The following is a 26,098-nucleotide window of genomic DNA, read 5'->3' on the forward strand; positions in this document are numbered from 1 at the left end:
TTATATTTTATTATTGGTTACTACTTACCATGAATGTCATGTCACGTCACCCCAAAGTCCGATACCCGCCCTCAATTCGACTTGTTGTCAATGGGCTACAAGCTCAGGTGACCATTTCATTGCAAGTTACTTCAAGTTCAAGATTGAAGTCCTGTTTGGGATTGAAGCATAAATTATAGCTATTGTGAAAATAAAATTATAATTATCAAATAAAAATTAATAATATATAGTAAATATAAATTTTAAAAAAATAATTTTGATAAAATTATTAAAGATATAATAGATTTTTCATTATACAAGTGAAAAATCATAACAATATAGTTTATTAATTACATCAATTAGTGTTTACTAAATACTTTAATATTGTAACTTAAAAATTATATCTGTTCAAACTCAATCTCAAATGCATCATCAATCGTGAATAATTGTACCTTAAATTAGTTTATTAATTACATCAATTAGTGTTTATTAAATATTTTAATATTATAACTTAAAAATTATATCTGTTCAAACTCAATCTCAAATGCATCATAAATTGTGAATAATTATACCAAAAGCGTATGTATATAAATAATAGTGTTTTAATATAATAATGTTTTCTTGCAAATGGTAGTTCACTGAACACTTGGTGCCTTTGGTGGGTTGTCGATAGAGCACCTCGTGAGGTGTAAAGCACTTGGTAATGATATTGATTTCGGCAAATAGGAGTTAACTTGCGTTACTCGTAATAATTAAACCAGATTAGGCGTGATCTCGCAAAACGATAATTAAATTTGGGCGTGGGCTTTAGTGCAAGTTTTTTAGCCACTTTGTAAACCTGGTACTACTTTTTGATGATATATAGTAACATAGATACACTACGCTGTATGGTAATATAGATACACTGCGCTGTATGCTAATACAAATTCTTCCTTTTAAAAAAATAATTAAAATGAAGAAATCTTGTGATTTTGAAATAGTAAGTACCAAACACAATTTTTAATGTTTGAAAAACTAACCTTCTGCGTTTAAATTAGAATGTTTGAAAATTTTCGTTTGATAAGTCAAAAGGGCTGATTTTCAACACGGGATCCCATGGCAATTGAAAGAAGACAATGGTGACGCGTGGCATGAGGCTGTGAGGCAGGCATCCAAAGCAGCCTCCGTTGGGAAAGAATGATTGACATCCGTAATGGACCGTTTTAGTTAGGTCCTCAACTTTTGTATTTATTCTAATTTTGACCAAAAATAAGGGCAAGCCACTTAAAATAGTTCAATTTTATAGTAAACAAATTGTGCTAATAATATTTCCACTCACTATGATCATTTTTTTTCTTTTAAATATTTTTTTTAAAAATTAATTTATAAGTTTGAATTGATAAATTAATCAAAAAGAAGAGACTAAGTTACAATTCTTATAAATATCATATACGACAAGATAAATTTGTATGATCTTATATCGATAGATTTTTATAGGGATGGCAAATTACGGGCTTGGGCCGGGCTTTTCAAAGCCCAGGCCCAAGCCCACATTAGTTAAACGATGTCCAGGCCCTTCAAAAGCCCGTCCAACGAACTCGGGCACGGCCTAGGCGGGCCTGGGCCGGGCTTAGACGGGCCTGGGCCGGGCTCGGGCTTTTTAAATTAATTATAAAATATTTTTTAAATTAAGAAAAATATTTAAATTAAAGATAATAATATAATATATAAATAGAATAATAATCAAATACATTAAATATTAGCAATACAACCTAATAAAATAACAAATACTAATATAAAAAATTAAACTAATTTAATATTTTGATTTTTTTCTTTTTTATTTAAATTAAATTTATTTTTTATTCATAAATTTAGAAAGCCCGGGCCAAGTCCGGGCTTTTTTGTTAGGCCCTTGTCCAGGCCCAACATATGCGGGCTTTATAATTTTTAGGCCCATATCCAGGCCCACCCCCTGCGGACCGGGCTTTAGGCCCGCGGGCCTGGGCCGGCCCGAACTTTTTTACCACCCCTAGATTTTTATCTCTCATGCAACACGCGTGTAAGCTTCTCATTTGTTATGTTACAAGCAGAATCTGTGATATAGTAAGATCCTAATTAAGAGCTTATCAAAGGACCCGAGTAATGATAATAAATTTGTGAACATGGTACTCTTCTGTGCCCATCTGTTCTCTAAACTGATCTTGGACATAAATAAGTAAATAACACAAACATTAAAGAGTTTAATGAAAATATTACTGAACACCGAAAAAGTTAATCAAGATTAATGTCTATCAGCATCGTCATCCTCCTCAAAAGCAAGATGCTTCCACTGAATTTACAAATCAATCAAATAGATCGCAATCTTTTATTTTTTATTATTATTATTTTTTTCTCTCTCTTTACTGAAAGTCAACGCCTCTCTCTCGCGCCCACTACTTTTTGTTTGTGATTCTGTCGTTATCTTGATTTTCATTTTTCCTTCCGCGTATTTGCGCATTGACTACATCACCCCCTCGTGTCCTTGCTATTATGCGCCGGCCTTCTCGTTCTTCTGGTTTCGATTTGCTGTGCCCGCCCTCCATGGGATTATCATGAACCCTATATAAATTTTAACTCATCAAACAAAGCTGTAACAGATGTACAAATATGATTGGAAAACATTTACGATAAGAAACGAGGACACTCGCAGCATAACATTTTCCTTCATTAACAACTGACAATTTTTAATTTTTTATTTGCCAAAAGAAAAGAAAAGAAAAGAGAACCTGAGTGAAGAAGACTCCATAATTTCAGTGTGTATAAAAAAAGTCAGCCATTACTTGTGTGAATTTTGTGATGAGTCAGCGTCACTCCAATTCGCATAAAGCGCACGCCACTCTCAAGTCTCAACTCATTCTCATCCAAGGCTGAGCTTGAAAATTTTTGACAGTGATCGATCGCTCCGCATCATTTAATTTGTCAAAGAAATATTATCGTTAATTAACGTCGTCAATGGACGGCCTTCCCTCTGGCTACCGCCCTAACGTTGGTGTCTGTCTCATCAACTCTGACTCTCAGGTCTGCCTCTCTTTTTTTCTTTTCCTCTTTTTTTTTTCATTTTTCTTTAATTTTTTTTAAATCTTAAATATTCACCCTCTTTTTCGTCATTAGAATTGAAGAGTAGTTTATTATGTGTTTATATGTGTGTTTGTTTTTGTAGCAAAATTTATTATGTGTTTAAATCTGGATGCTGATTTTACAGAAGCTGTTTTTCTTTCTATGAGAGCATTTATATAAGAGTAATTAAAATAATTTATTGAAAAGCACTATTATATGATTTTTTTTACCCCCTCGAATTCTCGGAAGTTTATACCATAAAGGATAATTTAAGGGTATGTTTGAGATTGAGGTGCTATGGCTTTTAATTCACTGTTTTTAGTTATTTTGAAGTACCAAATCATTTCTAAGTACACTATTAGCAGAGACGGCATTTAATTTTATATGAAGTTACCGATGTATGATTTATGCAGAGTGTTCTGTTCTAAGCATGTTGATTTACCTTGGGCAGATTTTTGTGGCGTCTAGATTGAATGTTCCGGGAGCATGGCAGATGCCTCAGGTGGGTACCCTGTTAGATGCTCTGTTTGTGTTTTAGATTCTTATTATTACTATATATCATGTTTTCATGGAGAAATATGAAGAAAATAATAGATGTTAACCATCTATGATGGCTTTTTTTAATGATTACTTTCATTTTCTTTGAATCCTATTAAAGAGGGGCTTCTTATTAATATTTTCAGTTTTAGTATTAGTCTGAATTACGATTTGTCATTCTCAACTTGAAGAATTTTTTTAACGTTGTTGTCATCATCTCATCTCATATAGGTCAGGAAATGACATGAGAGTTGTCTACTTGATTTTCTCTCCTTTCACCTTACCTTTATCCATACCGAATATAAACCAGATCTCTCTTATGGGTTCTGTTTACTAAGTTATTTAGAAAATTCCATAAGATTATCTGTGTCTTGAGTGTACAACAAGAAGAATTTTGGTAGAGGTTACTTAGAAATGAATTCTTGACATGTAATTATGCCAATTTTTGAATTTCACTGTTGGTGTGTGCATATGTTAGATAATCTTTGTTGATTTAATACGGGATTGCCTAATCTTTGTTGATTTAATATGGGATTGCCAATTTTAGGGGGGTATTGAAGACGGTGAGGACCCCAAATTGGCAGCCATGAGGGAACTGCGAGAAGAAACCGGAATAGTGTCCGCTGAAATTATTGCTGAGGTTAGTACAAATATATTGTGCTATTGTGTTTCAGCTTGCTCATAAGGCAATTCAACCCTTTTTATTGCTCAAACAACAGAGGTTCATGCATATTTGTGCTACTATTCGTGTAAAAATTTTTGAAAAATTCATTTAAACTTTTTGTGTATATAAAGATTGTTCAGGAAACAGAGATACAGATTTTGTGTGGGATGAATATGATTTAATTAGATTAAACATTGCTGTATCCATGCACTGAAACAAACACCACATAGGTGAAAATTTGGACTCACATTTGACATAGCAAACACAATGGAGGAAGAAGAAATAACTGAAGAAGTGAGGCTGAATTTTGTTTCAGAGAAACAGTTATTTGATCAAAGACTTTATTTTGCCTCGCTTTCATAGTGAATTCTACTATAGCTGTGATGAAAAACTGGAAATAGAGCACTTTCTCAAATAAATATGAAGTTACTATATTGCACCTCCCTTTATCTTGAATTGTCAATCAAATTTATATTGGAATATGTTTAGATATTTAACCCATTTTGGATTAGTTTTTCTTGTACATATTCTTAAAGTTGTATAATGAAATGTCAGGTACCAAATTGGTTGACTTATGACTTCCCTCCAGCTGTGAAGACCAAAGTAAATCGTCTATGGGGAGGTGAATGGCATGGACAAGCACAGAAGTGGTATGCTTCTCTTTTACTCTTGGTTCCTCTCACTCTCAGTACACGCACTCCCTTTATGAAAGAAAACCAGGTTGTCTTAAGTTAAAAACTCAATGGATTATGTGGTAGTTTATATAGTTGCATTATCTTAATTTTTTGCAATGTTAGGAGAATAGTTACAATGCGAGTCTCTAATCTGTATTAGAATTTAGCCATTAACTATTTATCAAGAATTTCAATAGAAGATAAGCATTCACTGGCCAAAGGAAACTACTTAATCAACATTGCAAATGCTTGACTGTGGAATAGTTCATTTGTGCTTGGGGTGGTATGTGATGGAGGTGCTTGGTTAAGAAGGTAAAATGTTGATTCTTTGTATTGCTTGGGGACACCAGACTCAAACTTTCCCTCGTCATCATCTCGCTAATTTACTTATTTATTGATGTGCGTATATCCTTGACTGAAGGGGGGGCAGGGCCCAAATTTCAAAAAAAGGGTGGGGGGGGGGGGGGGGATGTTGCAGGGGGGATGCATGGATGATCATAGCACCTGATAGAAGTGCAGGTGTTATTGTGATGAATATTATTTATGGAATTGTGAAGCTTCTAAACTTTCTTCAATCATGAAGCTTACCCGTGTACAGAAAACACAAAATGAGACCTTTCTTTTTTCAGGCCTTGGAGTTTTTGGGCAGAAGGGTACAGAATATCCCTCTGTTTTACATATGATCTGTGGCCTAACATCTTTTCTTCTTCGGGAGAATTTACAGGTTTCTCATGAAATTAACTAATGATGAGAGTGAGATAAACTTGGCAAATGGTGAAGCAGACCCTGAATTTGCAGAGTGGAAATGGGCGAGTCCTGAGGAAGTTGTTGAACAGGTATCCTGCTGGAACATAATTTGAGTCATTTTAGCATTGACCTCATGTGTTTGAAAGGCTTAAGTTACAGAGATAATTGGTTGCAGGCAGTGGATTACAAGCGGCCAACATACGAGGAAGTCATGAGAACTTTTAGGCCTTACTTGAATGAAAACGGAATAGCTGCAAAATGTAAATCAGCAAAATGGTGAATGCTCAGGGTTTGCTTTTCTAGATCTCTCCGAGTTGGTTAGTTGTTCGTAAAATCTAGTTCAGTAGATCGTTGTTCTTTGTAAATGGAAATGACGGTTAGAACTTCACACTTAGATGGTCTATTACTGTAATAAGATGTTTGTGCAAAGATATTATTACTATGAATGGTATTATATAGGAATTCTGCATTGAAGATTAACAAATATGTAGATGACCAAAGATATTTTAAGCAGTGTTTTGGATGAAAAAGGATTTTTCACTGATAACGCCATATCCATGTTTGTACTGAGTTTCAGGTAATTTATTGATCTACCAATTTTGAAGAAGAAATAATACAGCCTCATATTTTGTTGTTTTGTATTTTTGTCATAATTGAGCGATAAAATAAAACAATTGGATGGGACAAGTCTTGTCCAGTTTATTCATGCGGCTTTTATTCATTTTGAGACGGGCAAAATGTGTCCTTTACCCAGGATTAGCAAATTTTTTTTGTTTTTTTTGAAAGAAGAAGTTTAAATAGAATGGAAAAAAACTACATCCAATATTTCATCAAATAATGAGAAAAGGTTATCTCAATACCAGCCCACGTCTGTTGTTTCATTTGTTTAAGCCATTATGACCTCGTCGGTCCAAAATCATGTTCCCTCATGGACATATATATATATAATGATATGCTTATGTTGAAATTAATTAATTAGAGTAATTATTATTTAGAAAATTTTCATATCACATGATGGAATGAATGATTTTAATGAATTTCGTCGACAAGCGACAGCGATAAGATTTCAAAGATAGCAAGAAGTGCCAACAAGCTGTGGCTGAATTTCTTGAGCTTTATCTGTGTAGGAGTTAGTTTTAATTTGTCGACGATCGATGTTACGGATTTTGATTGAACGCAGAATAAGTAAATCTAAAGCTGCCTTTGTAATTAACTTGTTTAATCTAAAGTAATTGATTAATCGTTCTGTTTTATTTTATTTGTCGTAATAGGCTGAAGAGAAATTTCAAAAATGATCATAATGATTGTCTTGTTTTTGAGTATCTACAGTACGATTTGGCCACGTTGATTAAACATCAACCACTCACCGCCAAGGTACGTAGTTCGTGGTGTGAAATTAAAATATATGCATGGAAATGGAATCGATTCCCGAATGGCAAAGACTGCATGGTTTAGACTATTTTCGGGTTTGCAGTTAATCTTAAACTACTTAATTAAAGTGTAAGCATGATGACAACACATTTTTCTAATTTCTTGGTTGCGTTGCTGGGCAAACACATTGTTGAAGAGATGAAGCTCAAATCACGCGTTTTAAGGCTTTGAACGTTAAGTGCTGTTATACGCGCCATGAGCTGGCCGATTAGGGACTGTTCTAGATGATTTTCTCTAAGTATATAAAGACTTATGATGATGATTATTCAGTTACATCTACTCTTGAGCATTGTATCTTGTAAACTTTTGAATTAGTGAAATCTTGCCTCTTGTTTCACAGTGGATGTAGGCTTGTTAATGGTCGAACCACTATAAATCTTTCGCGCAGTCTGTACTTAATTCTGTTCTTTGGCCGATCCAATTAGTTTGTGATTGATTAATCATCTCTGTTCAATCAAGATTAGGTTCTTTACTTCTTGTTCTAAGATTAAAGATCACTTAGAGAGGATCTTGAGGGAACCAAAATCAGTACTTTTCTGGTTTGAGGTTTGACACACATTTTTACTTTGCATAATTAGTTAAGAAGATTTCTCTCTATGGGAATTAATATATACTACTTATTCTTTTAATATTTTCATAATAATTAATAACCTCGCCATTATAATTTTATAGTATTGCTCTTATTTTTAAATATACTTTTATTTATATTTATTATGAATTAAATTAGGGTGACAGAAAAGTTTGGGCCGACTCGGCCCGCAATGGGTGGGCATGGATATGGGCTCAAAATTGCAAAGCCCACATATGTTGGACCTGGACAAGAGCGTAGCAAAAAAGCCTAGACTTGGCCCAGATTTTTTTTAATTTATGAATAAAAAATAAATTTAATTTAAATTAAAAAGAAAAACCTCAAAATATTAAATTAGTTTAATTTTTCATATTAGTATTTGTTATTTTACTATGTTGTATTACTAATATTTTATGTATTGGACTATTATTCTATTATATATTAGATGATCATCTTTAATTTAAATATTTTTCTTAATTAAAAAATATTTTATAATTAATAAAAAAAGCTCAGGGTAGCCCCACATGTCCAAATTTAAACGGACTTTTGAAGAGTTTGGACTTTGTTTGAATGATGCGGGCCTGGGCATTGAAAAGCTCGACCCAAGCCCACAAATTGTCATCCCTAAATTAAATGAATTATATAAATGAAAATTGAAATAAAAAAGTTTAAATATTAAAAATAAAAAACACATGTTTCAATATGAGTAAAAAATTAATAATAAGATATTTTTCTTATACTTTTCATTATTTTTTAATATTTTTCTTATAATACATAGTCATTCTTTAGTATAAGCGCAATCATTTGATACGCTATTAAACCGTGCGATTTAATACAATAAGTACACGCACGCTGAAGATGAGTTTCCTGGTCTTGAAGTTGTTGGACTGACTTTCTCTCTGTAAGTTTCTTTTTCATTTGTATTAGAAGATCTACTGTGCGTTTGTTGATTGATGTTTTTGATCCTTATTCTTTCTTTTGAAATCTTTTACTAGAAAATGCTCTGGTACAATCTGGACGAGAGAATGTCATATTGAAGGAGAAATTTTAAAATGCCTCTTATGTATTACAATCAATTCATGCATGCACGACATGTGTGGTTAAATTTAATATAACCACCACTTGCATGATAATTTTTTAAAATAAATGCATACATGTCATACTATCATTTACTTGTTGTATGACTAATATGATACCTCTAATGTATTTTAGAATTTCTTCATGTTGAATATGCACTTCAGCATGAATACCTTGATGATGTTCAGGCTTGATATATTTTCCATTTGTTTTACTACCTATCTTGCTTTCATGAACTATCATTAGGTGGTATTTATGATACTATAATATTTAGAATTAGACTATTTAAACTCACCAAGTTCATAACATTCTCTCTCTATTTTTTTTTTTAAATCAACCAGTCACTTATTTTATTTTAGTTTTGAGTGTTGATTAATTTAATGAATGACAATTTTCTCAGGAAACAAACATAAAGGCAATCTAGACATGGAGTCCAAAAAAGAAATTGTGCCATACCGCCGGAGTTTCTTTTCGATTTCTTGAGTGTGACTCTGGGCATTCACATTAGCTCAGCTTGGGTGTGTCTAAGGGATCAGGATTCTCTCCTGATCTGATCATGTTCTGAGCAAAACAATTAATTACTGATTGATTGTTAATAATAAAAAAAAAAGTTAAATCTTACACACACACTACCACTAAAAGATATATGACGAAAAATCTTTAAAATATCAGTATAGCTCAGATCAGAAGAGGATCTTATTCCGTGTCCAAGATGATATCAATACAATAATACACACACACAAATTTGAGCCATGGCTTTGAATTTTTAATTTTTTTGAGCCATCATGAATTCGTGGCACGAATCAAATGACCCGTTATCTTATCAATTCGAACTTATTATTGTAAGTCAGTAGGAAACTCAGCAAACTTGAAATTGATTAAATTTTTGAGCTGTACTAATGTATGTATCCAATGCCCTAATAGATATTGTATTGTGAAAATTAAAAAAAAAAAGTCTGGAATTGAAGAGAAATCAGATTTATATTCAATAATTATATTTAATTTCAAAAAAATTTAATATTTATACTTCCGAGATAAAAATAATCTTACCCGGACCAATCCCGGAGCAGACCAAGCCTCAAGTTGCTTGGACCCCAAGACTCTGCCGCCATTCCAATCCCATTGCCACTAAAAACCAGACTTCAACAAATGCTTAAAGAATCAAATTTTCAGTTGAAATTGTACACAATGGAGCATTCTCATCCCTTTGATGACTTTATTCCACAAAACACCGAAAGCAAAGGCCTACGTTCTGATGAGCAACGGCACGAACGCATTATGGGCAAGCTCAAAGACTCCATTTTTACAACTCTTGAAGCTTCAAATCCGTCCAGACCCATCAACCAGGAACTGAAGTCCCACATCGCAAAGCAGATGCATGAATTTTTCCCCCACTTTGGGACTCCCACGCACCCTCCATACGCCTTGGTAAGTGTTTTTTTTTTCTTTCTCTGTTTGATTTTTTTCAAGTTAAATTTTGATTTTTTTCTGATTCTGGATAGCCAATTTTGCTTTTGATTTTTTGTAGCATGCAACTAGATCAGTTATTTCTAATTCGAAAAAATTGTGTCTTTAACATGTTAAGGATGTTTGATTTCTGTCTTTCATTTTGGTTTCATTTTAGAAAGTAATGCACTTTCAAAATGCTTAGTTTACATTTTTTTTTTCATCTGAATATAGCTCGTTCGCAGACACTAAAAAAAAGGAATTATTTTCGGAGTGCAAAAAGTGTAGGTTGATTGTGCTGTTACTATGTGCCTTTGGTGGCTACTGTGGCTAGAAGATTTTTCATTTGGATTTTTCTGCTGCAACAGAAGAATTATTTCTAAATGATATTCATGTATAAGCTAAATGAGGGTCATTCTTTATCAACATTTGACAAAAGATATAATTTAATACGATAAGTAACGTTTGGTTTCAATAACTTCTACACTGTGAATGTATTGCTTTAAAATTTGGAATAAAACCAGAAAACATAAAATGAAACTCAAATTATGGTTGTTAAATTTCTAATTTGCCCATATTTGGTGGGTTTGGTAGATGATTCGGACGGCAATTATGGAGCTTAACGAGGAATGCGGGTCGAAAAAGGAGTCAATCTCAGGGTTTATTGAAAAGAATTATGAGGGCTTGCCGTTGGGGCATGCATCTTTTTTGAGTCATCATTTGAGGATGCTTTGTGGGACTAGGGAAATTGTGTGTAGAAATGATGGGCAGTACATGATTTCTGTTGATCAAGTTGGAGTAGAGGAAGAATGTCTTGTAGAGGGCCAAGGAAATGAAATGGTTAATGGATGGAACAAAACAAGGGGCAAGCAGCACTGGTGTGAAGTTGGAAAGAAGGCAGCTGAAGCAACAGATCAAGAAGTAGAGGTGTGCCACACTTACACTTCTACAGAACATTAGATTTGAGACTTCTTAAAGTTCTCTGTGTTGTCCTTCCATTATTGCCTTTAGCATAGTAAATATTTATCATTTGTAAGGTCTTTTTGTTGTTGTTTTTATGTGATGTTACAGAGACCAAGTGCATTGTTATATGATGAAGGGCAAAGCAATTCCCAGTATGAACCTATTGAAGTGAGAAGACCAAAAAATTTGCAAGAACTACAATTTGAAGCAAGTGGTAAACATGCTGTAGCATGTGTGCAGCGAAATCAGATAGTGGGTTTTGGACAAAATATACCTGAAAAGGTAAGTGTTGAAGTTATACATGATAAGCAAAATGAAGATCATGTTAACCATCCCACTGCTTCTGAAACTGTTGCTCAATGCTCAAATTGTGATGGATTATCACCTTCTATGAAAGTAAATATTAAATAGTTCATTACTCCTTGAATAAATTGATTTTTTTTTTTACCAGTTCTTAGTGCAGCATATTAAGACTGTTAATTAATCATGTATCTTGATAGGAACCATGCACGGAGTTGGTGAAGAAGAAAACAGAATTTCAGAAGCAGCTGATGGGAAATTCACATTCTTTGAGGGGAGTGGAAGAAAAGGACAACGTTGAGTTGGAGCTACAACAGAGGGCAAGGATTCTATGCACAGGGAGGGCATCTGACGTCAAAGTGATACGAGGACGAAAGTTGCTGCAAGAACATGAAGATAGATTTATCAGGGATGAAAATCAACCTCAAGAACATCATGATGAAGGTGAAAGCAAGTTATTGCGATTATGTTGCATAAACAGAGAGGATTCTAGTGGAAAGTTGTGTTTTTCACTTGGTGACACGTCCTTAACCACGCTAAAAGAGCAGCGAAAGCAGTCGGTAAAGCAGGATCAGCAGCAAATGAGGAATATTTGGGAAGAGAGGAAATTTATCATCATATGCGGTTTGCAAGCTCAACGGCGGTCAGAACCAAAGATTTATGGTCAGCAAAAGGCACCCAAGTCACACCCAGAAAATGAGCAACAGCAGATATCACATGACACCACTATGGGTGATTTACCGTCCTCAGATTATCAGCAAGATATCGAGCAGCAGGATCAGCTGCGGCTGGAGGGTCAAGATCAAGGAAGGCCTTATGAAATAGAAGGCAATGGAAATCATCAGGGGGACCTACGAGTTTATGTTAGACGTAGGTGTAGCGCATAGGACATACACCCGTTGTTTGGTTTGTTTGGGGGATAAATCATTTGTGCATTTTTTGTACAAGGTTCTTATAATCAGCTTTCGAGTTGATCCTAGACATTATTGAAACTCTCTTCCCCTCTGCTGCTGTTCTGGTGCTACATGAGAAGGAGTTTCAAGACTGGGAACAAAATATTACCTTCACTGGATCAGCACCGCCAATAGCAGCCACAATATCGACAACAGCTCACCAAGGGTGCTTATTTAATGTAAATGATTTCCTGCCCTCTTAGGTGAACAATTTGCAGTGAATATATCTATGCTGGCGAAGGCCTGCAGAACAGCACCTTAGGAAGACACTTAACCATGCGATGCACAATGCCTTAAAACTTATATTAATCATTTTAATATCCTGTTTATGACTTCAAGTTTCTGAATCTTTGCATTATATTTCATCGCTTCAGCTCCTTCAATCTTTACAAGTTTTGGCTATGAAACAGGACCCAGAAAATCTTTCAAACCTTGTTTCCAAACTCCTCTTTAAAGCTACTGGCTTTACAGAACCATGGAAGACCGCTTCAATTTACCCAGTAAACTTCAATTCACTTATCTCATTGGAATCACTTGCGTGGTATAAATGCGACCAGACGGATAAGTCATAACCTTTTTTCATTCTTTGTAATTAAATCGAAGGCAATCCACCTATGGAAAAATCCGTGACCGTCGGCATAATCGTGTCTTTACATTATTCAATCAGAGGCGCAGCAAATATGTCTTTTGTAGTTTTGTTATATATTTCGAAATTATTCCTAAAATTAGCACTTAAATGTAATTGGACTTTCGATATAATGGGAAGACGTTATAATATTCTCAATAGATTTTACCAATAAAAAAAATTATTATTTTTTGTTAATTTTTATTTTTTTTAACAAAAGATGGACTTGCATGCTGTATACGGGCGACTGCTGCGAATTTTTAATTTTCTTGTAGAAAAGTTTTTCAAAGAACACTTAAGATGACTTTTGTGAAAAAAAAAAGAAAAAGAAAAAGGGAAATTTGTAACCTACCCCCAAATAAATTGACGTTTTGCACTCTGCACCCACTAAAATTGACATGTTGCACCGTGTCCCCAATTCCGTTAGTTTTTAAGTTATTTTAAACAGCTCCGTTTGATTTTTTATCTAATGACAAAAATGCCCCTTTAAGTTTGATTACACAAAAACACCCCTTCTTCTTCTCCATTTCTAACGAGCTTATATGTACATTGTCACCATTTTATTTTTCTCCAAAAAAATCTTATCAGGTTATATAAAATACACAGCTGCCAAAAAAAATTTAACAAACAAATACAAAGAAATCTGAAGATAAAGAATAATTAATAAAAAATAAACAAATTAAAAAGACCACAACACATTCAACGATTACAATTAAATTCAGTCCCTTCCACAACCATTTTCATCACCACTGATTCCTTATCCGCCACCATATTCTTCAACCCAATCAGAAAAATTACCCATGAATCATTAATTGACGCATTTGATTTTGATTACTTGATTTAGGGTTTCAAAATACAAGCCCCTAAATCATAATTCAAAACAACCCAAATAATAACTAATGAAACCCCAAAATCCATAATACTAAGCCTTAAAGGAACTAAGCGGTGGCGGCCAAAGGAAGCAGCTGACGCTCCAGACTGGCGCGGTGGCAATCGCGGTGGTTGATGTTTTATAATAGAGCAAAAGAAGAAAAGAAAATGGAGAAGAAGAAGAAGAGAAGTAATGGAGAAGAAAAAGGAGAAGAAACAGTGAAGAAGATGAAGAAAAAGAAATGGAGAAGAAGAAGAAGATAAGTAATGGAAAAGAAAAATGAGAAGAAACAGAGAAGAAGATGACGAAAAAGAAATGGAGAAGAAGGAGAAGAAACAAAGAAGAAGAAGAAGAAAAAATGGAGAAGACGGAGAAGAAATAAAAAGAAAAAGGAAAGGACGAAATAAAGAGAAGCAAAAAATAAAAAGAGTTTCTATTAAAATTGATTTAAGGCTTTAGCTTCCGATTTTAACCCTGTACCGTTAAACTTAACTGAATACATAACGAATTTGGGGGCGCGGTGCAACAAGTCAATTTTATTGGGTACGCGGTGCAAAATATCAATTTATTTGGGGGTAAGTTACAAATTTCCCAAAGAAAAATACTATAGATTAGCAATTTTTTAAACAAAATGCTTAACACATTCTTTTTGACCAAGGGTTTTAAATTAAAAGAAAAATATTATGCTTATTTAATTTGAGAAAATGCCTTTTTTTATTACCCGGACACGTAGCATATGCGGCGGACGTGGCATGAAATCAGACAGCCGACAGCCCATGGAGGAGAAAATCTGGTGGCACGCACCACAGCGTAACAATAGCATCGCACGCCAGTGCACAGTAGCGCCCCCTGTCCAACGCGAAGTTCAACCTCTCTTCTTCCAATGACTGTAATAGCACTCAAACTGGACCTTTCACCCGATTACGACGCCGTACAGGAGAAGAAGATTATCGGGGGAGCTGGAGTCGACTCGTCCTTGTTGACGCAGGACTCAAAAACTCGCTCCCTTTTAGACCTCCATAAGTTTACTTCAAATATATTATATAATATCATTCTTTCTCTCTCTTCCGATTTCCGCGTACTTGGCGATAAGATAAGGTACGCAATTTGAGGAATTGTTTTGTCTTTTTTATTTTTATTTTTTTAAATCTGATTTATCACGTCCTGTCGCATTCTTCAGCTGATTCGATTCTCCCCAAATTTATCACCCCTCAATCATTCCATTTACATTTTTAAATTTTCAATTTTTGTGAACAGAAAAAATTCAAACAATTAATTAAGAACAACTTGACGCCAGTACAATTTGTCAACTTGATAAGTTTGAAATGACCGCTTTCTTTGTATATATTCCATTTGTTCGGTAGATCTTTGTATCAGTTTGCAGGTCCTCTTTCACCTCTCACCAGCACCACACGAGCAACTCTATCTTGTTTCAGCAAAGTTAATTAAATAAAGTGAGTTTTTGCCTGATTGTTATTGAAAATTGATGTCAATTTCGCGCTTAAGTTTGTTTTCTTTTTGGTAATAGTAATTCCAATTGTTTTATAGCATGTTTGACAAAGAATTTTTCACCGAGTATGGAGAGGCGAGTCAATATGAGATTCAAGAAATTATCGGAATTGGAAGCTATGGTGTGGTTGCATCTGCCATTGATACTCATACTGGAGAGAAAGTTGCTATTAAGAAAATGAAAGAAGTATTTGAGCATGTGTCGGATGCCACACGCATTTTAAGAGAGATCAAGCTCCTTCGGATGCTGAAACATCCGGACATTGTGGAAATCAAGCATATAATGCTTCCTCCATGTCGGAGAGAATTTAAAGATATTTATGTTGTTTTCGAGCTGATGGAATCTGACCTCGATCAAGTTATAAAGGCAAATGACGATCTCACTCCTGAGCACCATCAGTTTTTCTTATACCAGCTTCTTCGAGCTCTAAAATATATTCACTCAGGTTAATTGTTTCGTATTGTGTTTTCATAGAGGTTTTAAAGACGGTTCTGATGATTGTTTGTCAAATTTTGCAGCAAATGTTTTTCATCGTGATTTGAAGCCAAAAAATATTCTCGCGAATGCGGATTGCAAACTGAAGATATGTGATTTTGGCCTTGCACGTGTATCATTTACTGATACCCCTTCTGCTATTTTTTGGACTGTATGTGTTTCGGTCACTTGTATCCACATTTTTTGGCCTTAATCCTTCAATGAAGTAGATTATTACCTTTACTTAGATTGTATTTAATAAACATTTGAAACTAAAAAATTTGTATGTGTACTTTACAAGGATTATGTGGCAACTCGATGGTATCGTGCTCCTGAACTCTGCGGTTCATTTTTCTCTAAGGTAAGGGCATATGAAATATATATTCTTCTAACTTCAGTTTCAATGAGGTCTTGGATTTAGATTTTGGTTCAAAATGGTTTGTTCTTGAACACCATATGCTGGCATCTTTTATTTAATGGTGATGTATCCTTTTATTTTCTTGGTTCACTAGTCCTTTCTTGGTATCAGGTCAGAATTCCCTGCCCTTTCTGTTCGTAGTTTTTCTTAATTTCTCTGTACATATGTGCTTAAGAGTCTACTAAATTCCAAATCCATGCCCCTACCTGACTTTAGTGGATTTTTTTTTTCCTTTTCTTTTCCTGTTTCCCTGCAATAAAAGATATGTGGGAAAACTATCAGCATGAATTGAGTAAAAGAGCCCATCTATTTGAGAAAAATTGCAATAAAGCGTATAATTGTTTATATCTGCTTCATACAGTTGAAATCTGCAACCAAATTATAGTACATCTTCTTCAGAAGTGTCATCTGTGTAAATTTGCAGTGGTATTTGTGCAGCTATAAAGATTTTCTCCTCCATGACTGTCGTATGTAAGCTTGACATGCTTAGACTGAAAACCACAATTATATTTGTGTTTTATAAACCTTATATATAGGGTATCTGAATTTTGATGCCTTACTGCTTTAGTTAACCTTCAGGAGTACAGTTTAGAGATGCTTCACATCTGTGGAAGAGACAACTTGATATTGGAAAATCATGTCTGTCTTTCTGCTTTTTGGCATGGCAGATTCATCAGCTTTAATGATGTATTTCTTGCTTTTCTCTGTCAGCAATACCTGAGATTGCATTACTGCCTGTTCCAGCAATGAATTTTGCTTAATGCTCTGTTCCAGTAGATCTGTAATTTATTTACTTTGAATTAAATTTCTGAGTTTCTGCTTATTGCATGTTCTAAAATTGCTTCTTTTGCAGTACACCCCTGCTATTGACATTTGGAGCATAGGATGCATATTTGCAGAACTGTTAACAGGAAGACCTTTGTTTCCTGGGAGGAATGTGGCACATCAATTGGACCTCGTCACTGATTTGCTTGGCACTCCTTCCGCTGAATCAATAGCAGGGGTTTGTTAACTTTACTAACATCTTTGCTGCCAGAGAAATAAATAAAGTTCTGATTTGGCCAAGGTTTTGTATTCTTATCAATTTGGTTGTTTTTAATACCTACAGATTCGAAATGAAAAGGCTAAAAGATATTTGAGTAGCTTGAGAAGAAAGTGGGCAGTTCCATTTTCACACAAGTTCCCTGGTGCAGATCCTCTGGCTCTGCGTTTACTTCAGCGTCTGCTTGCATTTGATCCTAAAGACCGCCCATCTGCCGAAGAGATAAGATTTACTGAAATCGTGTTTAATTGGCTTTTTCTATATTTTTATGTACTTGGTATCCGTACTGTAAACTCTGTGTACTTTCCTTTCCTGACCCTGCTTATTGTTTTATTTACAAGCATTAGCTGATCCATATTTCCATGGACTGGCAAACCTCGAAGAGGAACCTTCCAGGAAACCTATTTCAAAACTTGAGTTTGAATTTGAGAGGAGGAAATTGATAAAAGATGATGTAAGAGAGTTAATATATAGAGAGGTATGATTCAAATAATTGATGCTTCATTATTTTGTACTGCTTGTTAAGGTTGCTTGTTGATGGGTAGTATTCAAACAAACAGATTTTGGAGTATCACCCGCACATGCTTGAAGAGTACCTTCAAGGCACAGACCATACTCACTTCATGTATCCAAGGTCAGGGATCCAGTTGTTCTTTTATTGCTGATGGATTAATTTATTGCACAAACAGAAAGTGAGGAGATTTTATTTAGGTGCCATGCACGACTGTAAGGTGTTTAGGCCCCATCTTTGAGTATGAGAAAGTAATGGAACTACCAGCTACTGGTGGTCCCTTTAAAATGCCTTCATTGATTTAAACATATAATGTACATAGGATGTTCCCCACAAGAAAAGTGCAGGCCATGAGAGCTGACTATTACTCACTGTAATGACATTATTGTATTTATTTATTACTCAACTTTGAAAGTAATTCAATGATGTCTTCCCTTAAGAACTTTCATGTGTGTAAGTATGACGTAATTGTCTATCAGCTAAATTGACTGTGTTGTTGAGAAATTACCCCATTGAATGTTCTAGGATCTCATTGACCTCTGACTCTGGGTTTTACATTGACAGTGGAGTTGACCAGTTTAAGCAGCAATTTGCCCGCCTTGAGGAGCAATATGGTAAAAGAGAAAGACACATTCCACTCCGAAGAAAGTATACCTCCTTGCCTAGGTATGGGTGATGCCAAAATTCTGAGCAGTTATTAGGTCATTATCATTTTTGTTTAATTAGTTGCTGCCATTTTCTTCTCCACAGGGAAAGAATCAGTACATCTGAAGATGAGGCTACAGATCAAACAGATTCTTTGAAGAAACGTACAGCTTCTGTCACTCGTGCTACTCTCCAGAGCCCTCCAAGTTTGCCCAGGTTTGCTGAATTGCAGTCTGCTCGGGGAAACTCTTTAACCATGCAGCATGGTTCTAGCAGTCAAAAGTGTGGTGTCCTCTTGAGGAGTGATAGCATGAGTGCTTCAAAATGTGTGGGTGTCAACGGAAAATATTGCGACTGAAAAGTGCGTTTTAGGGACAGATAGAAGAGTACCAGACGAGTCATTATCACCCAAAGTCGTAGGCAATTCTTTTACAATGTCTTATGTCAACATAGATTACATAAAAATTTATATTATTTATTGGAGCCAAACAAATTCAGAGTAGTCCATAAAGTTCTGTAGACTTATTTCTGGGGAGAAGGTGCATTGTGCACTTATCCATTCATTTAATTATGATTTAACACAGATTAATATTGATGAACTTTTTTATGTGCATTGTCCTGCCATTTATGACTCAAATTCTGGCGGTTGGTTCTAAAGGTTTCCAAAGTTCTACAGTTCTATTCATTAGTTTTTCTTTTTGATTTTTTTTAAATTTTTTATTTTAGAGTTATTAATTTTGGGTGTACATGAATGAAATTTGGGTGCAATTGGAGGTTATGGGAGAACCTGTAGTTCATGATTTTCAAAAGAAAGAAATGGAATTAGATGATGATGACATTCATAAAAGCTTCATAACCATATTCTCTTTTGATCATCATAATCTCACAAAAGGTCAAAAACATGCACATGAATTATCATTTGTTGTTTTGACATTTGATCAAAATTTTAAGTCTTTTAAGCATAAGCTGTCGCATCATTTTACAATGGAAAGGATTTTTTTCAATAATGAAATTGTTTCTTAAAATATATTTACTAATAACCTAAAATATAGAGGATTGAAACGACAAGTCATATGAATTATGGAAAAAAATAGACTACAAATATTTCAGAAAAAACGATTGCATATTTTCTACCGCAAACTCTGTACGAGATTTTAAAACGACATATCATATGATATATAAACGCCGAGACGATAAAATGTCGATTACTCTAATAAACAAACGACAAGTAATTTCATTTATGCTTACTAAATTTCAACAAAAATATGGAGATGTATGATTCCAGTGACATTAATGAGCCGATAAAGGAGTGGATAGATCAGTGTACACGTTTGATGTGATGATGAAAAAGAGCAGAAGATAATCTCTTTCAGAAGAGACTTAGCAAAAAGGCTTCTTTTTCCTTCCTTGTCCCTTGAGCCAAAGTGCATGCATGGCAAATTCACTGTTTGCTTTCAGATCAATCAGAAAGGTTGCTTTTACGTCTTCTGCTTCTGCTTCTGTGAAATGGAAAGGTGGGGTTTCCTTGGTTCAAGGAGCTTCTAGAGGAATTGGCCTTGAATTTGTGAGTGTCATGGTTTTTCTTTGACACCCTTTGGAAAATAATTGTTACTACTTGGAAAATTTTGACGCATTAGGAATTTCTTTAACTGGTGAGCTATAAAATTATCAATTTGAATTCTTGGCTTGATTTGTTTGGTTGGATTCTTACGTTTTCAAATTGTGAATTATGTCATGGTTTGTCTCTTTAATCTTGCATGTATTTCTCATGCATATTGGCCGCTTGCAATGCAGTTTGTAAACTTGACAGCTTTCCACTTATCTTACTGCTTTGGGTTACAACTAGAATGAAGTTCATTAAAATTAGTGTTGATATATAGCTGTCCAATTTTAATTTCCTGTTAACTAGATGTAAACATTGTTTTTTGTTCCCTCTTTGGTAGATTGTCAAATACAGGTCACCCATTTAGCAGTATCTTATTTTCGATACATCAACTTCATTAGATTTATGGTATTGCCAAGTACTGAATATATTGTAGTCATCAATCGAGATGAGGTGTTAAAAATTCCATAACTCTTGTTGAGTTTTCAATTAAGGCTTCACATTGCAATAATCATTTTCTGAACTTATGCAGCCTGTATTTTGAATTTCAATCTTGTGCAATCATCTAGTGTCCTGAGGATGGCAGACCCGGAATGTGTTATTTTATCAATTACTAGGCTTTGGCATGCACATTTTAGGATTCACTTTCCTCTTCCTGAGCTTTTCTGCTTTAATGTTGGGTTACTGCTGCATCTTTGTGTCGGAGGCTGCTCTGTTTTCATGGTGCATATCAAGACTAGTTTATCTCATTTCAGTCATTTGGGATGAAATATTGATTCTGTGCCATCGTTTACATATATTTTTAAGGCATATTGTCTTCTTGTTATGCTTGTTCTACTAATTTTGGATAGTGGTCATGCTCACCAGATTATATACAATTCTGCAATTATCAACCTGAATGTTTTATTAATTTAATTTTTGAGTGAAAACAATCATATTGCTGGAAGCCATCACTTGTTTGTTTGTAATATGCTCGTGTTGAATTTAAGAATGAGAAAGGTTAGTGAAGCCGGGGTACATAATCTTTACATGTTTTCTCCTTTGTATAGGCTAAGCAACTGCTGGAGAAAAATGATAAAGGCTGTGTTATTGCCACCTGTCGTAATCCAAATGGGGCAACAGGTCTTCTCGACTTGAAAAATAGGTTTCCTGAACGACTTGACGTTTTACAGTTGGATTTGACAGTGGAAAGCACCATAGAGGTTACATTTCTCTCAATCTTATTCTTTTCTACTATCTTCTGCTTTTAACACAGATCAAAGGAACTTGTCTTGGTCTTTTTCTGTGGATTTTTTAAATCAAGTTGGCCTGTTATTTATATCATTGTCCAATTTTATCTCTTTGGAGTTTGGACTCTTCTTTCTAGCATAATAAGTTTTCTTCTCAAAAAAATTTTGTTCCATAGAAACAGAGAAAAATAGGAAAGATAAAACGAAAACTTGGAAATTTTACAACCGTGTGTTTGGAAAAGCTGTTATGAGATCTTTAATATTAAACATTTTAGTTTTGTCTTCCTGGCAACAAGGTGATGTGTTGAATTTTGTTCTTCTGGCTTTCAATTTTATCAATAGAGAGTTTAATAAACTTATTTCCCCCTAACTGCAAATTATATTTCAGGCATCTGCAAAGTCTATAAAAGAAAAATATGGCTGTTTGAACCTTCTCATTAATGCTTCTGGCATTCTCTCAATACCGAATGTCTTGCAACCAGGTAGGGATAATTTTTAATTCTTAAAGCAAGACTCTTTTGCCTTGTGCTGGAAGGAAAAGCACTAGAGATATAAAACTGTAGATTGTATAACTAGAATTAACTCTGCTATTATATTATACAATACAAAAACTAAAACCTCAATGTTTTTCCTTTTTCAACTCCTACAAAGATTATTAATTCAATTTCTATCATTTCAGTACAGAAACAACGTTAAACAAAGTAGAGAAATCATCCTTGATGCTTGCTTATGAGGTTAATGCGGTGGGTCCTATCCTAGTGATAAAGGTACAATCACTTTTGCTGCAAAATTTTAGATTATAGCAGGCATGTGATGGTATTAAAAAACAGAAAATGAAGCGATGTTGTCAATATGACCTATGTACGTAGGCATGAGATTGTCTTTTTCTAGTTTTTGTGTTTAAGCAGAACTTTTTGTTGTTGTTTGTATTAGCAGCATATGTCGCCTCTTCTTAAAGTCGGAGGCACTGGGATTGAGAGGGATGTTGCTGTTGTGGCCAATTTAAGTGCCAGGGTAGGATCCATTGGGGACAATCGCCTAGGTGGTTGGCACTCTTATCGAGCATCAAAGGCTGCCCTTAATCAGTGTAAGATCCTTGCCATGGATTTTGAAGTTTGATATTGAAATATTGAAGCATTTGATGTTTTTTGGATAACTTCCCGAAGCAATAGAAAATTGAACATTATTGCTCTCAAGGGCTCTAGAATTCCTATTTCATTTCATGTTGACTTAAAGCAGTACTAATAATATTGTTCTATAACCATATTCTTGGCTTTCACATATTAGTGTGCTATCAACTTCAAAGAACGGTTTCGTTTTTAGTGGATTTTGTGGTGCGTGAGTGAAAGCCACAAAACCAAACTAAGAACAATGAATTTATCCTTAGAATCCTCTCTTCTATCTCTCCTCCATGGCATAAGCAAGTGTGTTCGCTCCAATTTATTTGTTTTACAGCTCCCTTTTTATCTTCTCCCTTTTCGTCTTTTCTCTGAGTTCGTTCACCTTCTCTTTTTGGCTAACAATCCTTTCTTTTCTTCTTCGTTTTTCTTCTACTTTTCGTTTCTTTGTTTTCTCTTTTTCCTTTTTCTTTCTTTTCCCCTTTTTCTTTCTTTTCTTCTTTTCTTTGAGTATGAATCGGTTGATGAGAGCCGGCCTAATTGATAAGAGTCTTTCATCTTCTTCGGGTGGTGATTCACGTACGGTTTCATGGTGTTGCTGTGGACCTGTGGTACTCCGACATCACTAGTCTTGTGAGGTATCCAACCATCACCAATTCTCGACAGCAACAAGAAGTCGAGCCAATAGAGGTGGATACAGTAGCTCCTGGTGTACCTGGGGTACCCCATAATCAATGTTCCTTTGTAAAGTCTCATCAATTAGGCCGGCTTTCACTAGTTGGTTTGTACTCTACACATGAATGTCACTCTGTAAAGTTCGGAATCTCTTTACAAAATCACTCACTTCTCTTCCCACCTCGTGGACAGGGCACGCTCCTTTGGTCCAAGTAATATCTACAAGGTTCCAAGGAGCCCCAAATGAGAGGAAAGATGTATATGGGAAATTGGAATATAAAAAAAGAGAAGAGAGAAAAATATAGAGAAACTAAACACATACTATGTTCGTTAAAAGAGTTTCATACTTGCACATCTTTACCATCAGCTGGGGTACTGCTCCCTCACTCACCATCAGCTACAAACCAACCGTGCTTGTAACCCTTTTTCAGTATGGGATTTGTGGTCACTAGATTACCATGAACTTCCCATGTGGCAAAATAAGCAGTGGATAGGCCAGCGGGTTTTTTCAATTGATAGAGTCCCCTCAACTCCCTATAAGAAATATCCTGCACAAACACTTCTAACCACAGTACCTCAAAACCTGTAAGTAACCTCCAGCCAGGTAGGGATAACTGTCCTGGGCCAATTTTCATGTCACTAAACATCTTCTTAAAAAAATGTTGAAGGGGTAAACGAAGACCCAGATCGAAAAGATCGATGTGCAGGGCTATACCGTCAGATTTGGGATGCTCGGGATGCTCGCCTTTACGGAGTACCCTAAGCTGAACGCGGGAAGGTATATTGTATTTTAATCCTATCTAGGTCATCAAGGGTAGCCCTCCTACCCCCTAATGAGTGCAGCTTACGAGATTCAGAAGTGGAGGCATGGGGAGGCCTAGGAATGTTGATGGTAGAAGGTGATTTGGTTTTAGGGTTTTTGGCTCGAGTTTTTCTGTGGGTTTGTTGGACTGGTAGCTTGCCTTTGGGTTTATATCTATGAGCGGGATTGGTTTGGGACAACCTACCACTCCCAGGACTACCCAAAGGGAACCTATCATCGTTGCTAATCGGGGAAATATTATGCTGAAAAAGAGGAGACAACGACCTATCACGTCTGCACACAAGCCAAAAGGTTGTTACCAAGACAGTTAAGACCATATGTCCTCTCTTGCCACGCCTGCAAATCCCCAATAGCTTCAGCAGAGGTAGGGGGACCACCCCTCTAAGCCGAACACGTGAATGTGCCTTAAACTTGTTCTCCAAGCATATTTTGAAATACCCAAGTAGTGACACGTGTGAAGAATAAAAATATCTCTAACATGGCAGCAAGGAACACCGATGAAATAATGCTAGTTAGCACGGCAGTCAGGGTACACCTTATAAAATACTCAGGTTTAATTTTTATCACAATAGCCAACACACACACCACAAAAGCGGAGGTTTCTTCCACCTCCAGCCACCATTATTGAGAGCTTGTAAACTCTCTAACCTGAGATAACCCAACTTTGACTTGAGCGTTGGAGTGTGGTCGCCGGTCATCTCTGGCTCCACCTTTGACCTCTTTCTCGTTGTTTTGCAGGTTTAAGGCGACTTCTCGAGCTTTCCGTATCTGGATTCAAACCTTTGAGCATATCCACCCCCCTCTCACTCTTCCTTGACTCTTTAAAAACCTAAACAGTCCGTACAACTTGAACAAGCAGGGCACCCTACGTCCTAATAAAAAATAAATTCATTGTTCTTGGTTTGGTTTTGTGGCTTTCACTCACACACCCAAAATCCACTAAAAACAAGTTTCTTCTAACTTGGTAAAAAAATGTATGGCATGGATGCTGAGCCCCTTAAAAGTGGAAGTCTTGCATGCAGGAAATCTGTATGTTTGTTTTTTGGACCCATCCTATCAAAGCATTTAACAAATTTGTACACAAAGCTTGCAGTTTTTGTTGTGAAGAGGATCTGTGGCTTGGTTTTTTAATCTGCCTTAAGAGTTGTGTTATGTATAATTTGAAATATATAGGTGTCTCTATAAACATATTAGACATTGACAGACACTGTCTACTGAATTTCATAATCTCTAATAATTATTCCAATTGTAGCAAGTTGCATTACCTCAATTTTTCCTTCAAGGACGGGTGTTTCACCAAAACTGGTTGAGAGTAACTCAAATGCCTCAATAAATGGTCGTACCAACATTTCCTGTGTAGAGATATACCTGACCGAATATGCTCGCAAATTTGTCTGTCATCTTGGATTACCATGATGCAACTTTGCCCAAGATATTTACTCTTCTTAACCAAATGAGGCTGGTATTTTCATGAGTTCATTTATTACTGTATTACTGTAATTTCCATGAAAATGGTAATTATTTCAAAAAAAGATTTAAGTAATGAAACAACCTACAAAGGACAAATCTGTTTGACTGATATAGTGATATCTTTATACCTGTACATATCTACATATTTTCGAGTGTTTGATAAATCTATAATTTCTAATTAGGTTATTCCATTATAACTCAGTGGTCAACTGATGTTTTGCAGTGACAAAATCTGTGTCAGTGGAGTTTGGTCGAAAGAAGGATCCAGTTATATGTATTCTGTTGCATCCAGGCACTGTAGATACTGATCTTTCTCGGCCATTTCAGAGAAATGTTCCAGAAGGCAAGCTTTTCACCAAAGAATTCTCGGTGCAGAAGCTGTTAAACATCATCAACAACGTAAAGAGCCATGATAATGGCAAGTTCTTTGCATGGGATGGTCAAGAAATCCCTTGGTAGTCCATATTATACCTCTTTGCATATGCAAAAGGATGTAAGCTGGTATTGAATATGAAACTTGTGTGTCTCCAGTATTGGCACACATTAAACTCAGTTGATTGATGTGTGAACTCTGTTCAACATTTTTTATATTTTGTTGTAGCTGATTTACGTGCTTGGATTGTTTCAGTTGTAAGCAGTTACCTGCTGGCCAACAATAAGACAAGAATGT

At 35.4% G+C, this 26,098-nt stretch overlaps 4 protein-coding genes across 7 annotated transcripts; all 4 read left to right on the forward strand.

Moving 5' to 3' along the window:
- The first annotated feature begins 2,713 nt into the window (after positions 1–2,713).
- LOC18053306 (nudix hydrolase 25) lies at positions 2,714–6,145 on the forward strand. Its single transcript, XM_006448196.2, has 6 exons — positions 2,714–3,015; positions 3,506–3,556; positions 4,139–4,231; positions 4,811–4,905; positions 5,654–5,765; positions 5,852–6,145. The coding sequence occupies exons 1-6, from the start codon at positions 2,950–2,952 to the stop codon at positions 5,954–5,956; spliced, it is 522 nt and encodes a 173-aa protein (XP_006448259.1). The 5' UTR covers positions 2,714–2,949; the 3' UTR covers positions 5,957–6,145.
- A 3,678-nt stretch (positions 6,146–9,823) lies between these two features.
- On the forward strand, positions 9,824–13,093 carry LOC18053307. 2 transcript variants are annotated; one of them, XM_024191706.1, is made up of 4 exons: positions 9,824–10,180; positions 10,793–11,125; positions 11,270–11,557; positions 11,662–13,093. In XM_024191706.1, exons 1-4 carry the CDS (start codon positions 9,902–9,904, stop codon positions 12,346–12,348), a joined length of 1,587 nt encoding a protein of 528 aa, XP_024047474.1. In that variant the 5' UTR covers positions 9,824–9,901; the 3' UTR covers positions 12,349–13,093. The 2 variants fall into 2 exon arrangements, with proteins under 2 accessions (XP_024047474.1, XP_024047475.1); XM_024191707.1 differs by having other exon boundaries at positions 11,270–11,443.
- A 1,675-nt stretch (positions 13,094–14,768) lies between these two features.
- On the forward strand, positions 14,769–19,109 carry LOC18053308 (mitogen-activated protein kinase 9). 3 transcript variants are annotated; one of them, XM_024191709.1, is made up of 11 exons: positions 14,769–15,008; positions 15,275–15,364; positions 15,459–15,865; positions 15,939–16,066; positions 16,196–16,255; positions 17,166–17,315; positions 17,421–17,576; positions 17,695–17,832; positions 17,915–17,988; positions 18,430–18,531; positions 18,616–19,109. In XM_024191709.1, the coding sequence occupies exons 3-11, from the start codon at positions 15,460–15,462 to the stop codon at positions 18,866–18,868; spliced, it is 1,467 nt and encodes a 488-aa protein (XP_024047477.1). In that variant the 5' UTR covers positions 14,769–15,008; positions 15,275–15,364; position 15,459; the 3' UTR covers positions 18,869–19,109. The 3 variants fall into 3 exon arrangements, with proteins under 3 accessions (XP_024047477.1, XP_024047478.1, XP_024047476.1); XM_024191710.1 differs by having other exon boundaries at positions 15,288–15,364; XM_024191708.1 differs by having other exon boundaries at positions 14,986–15,364.
- A 709-nt stretch (positions 19,110–19,818) lies between these two features.
- Positions 19,819–26,013, forward strand: LOC18053309 (C-factor). Its single transcript, XM_006448200.2, has 6 exons — positions 19,819–20,074; positions 21,163–21,315; positions 21,731–21,824; positions 22,027–22,109; positions 22,279–22,429; positions 25,652–26,013. The coding sequence occupies exons 1-6, from the start codon at positions 19,943–19,945 to the stop codon at positions 25,885–25,887; spliced, it is 849 nt and encodes a 282-aa protein (XP_006448263.1). The 5' UTR covers positions 19,819–19,942; the 3' UTR covers positions 25,888–26,013.
- Positions 26,014–26,098: the final 85 nt, after the last annotated feature.

Source organism: Citrus clementina, unplaced genomic scaffold (assembly GCF_000493195.1).
Source record: "Citrus clementina cultivar Clemenules unplaced genomic scaffold, Citrus_clementina_v1.0 scaffold_2, whole genome shotgun sequence".
Lineage (NCBI taxonomy): Eukaryota > Viridiplantae > Streptophyta > Magnoliopsida > Sapindales > Rutaceae > Citrus > Citrus x clementina.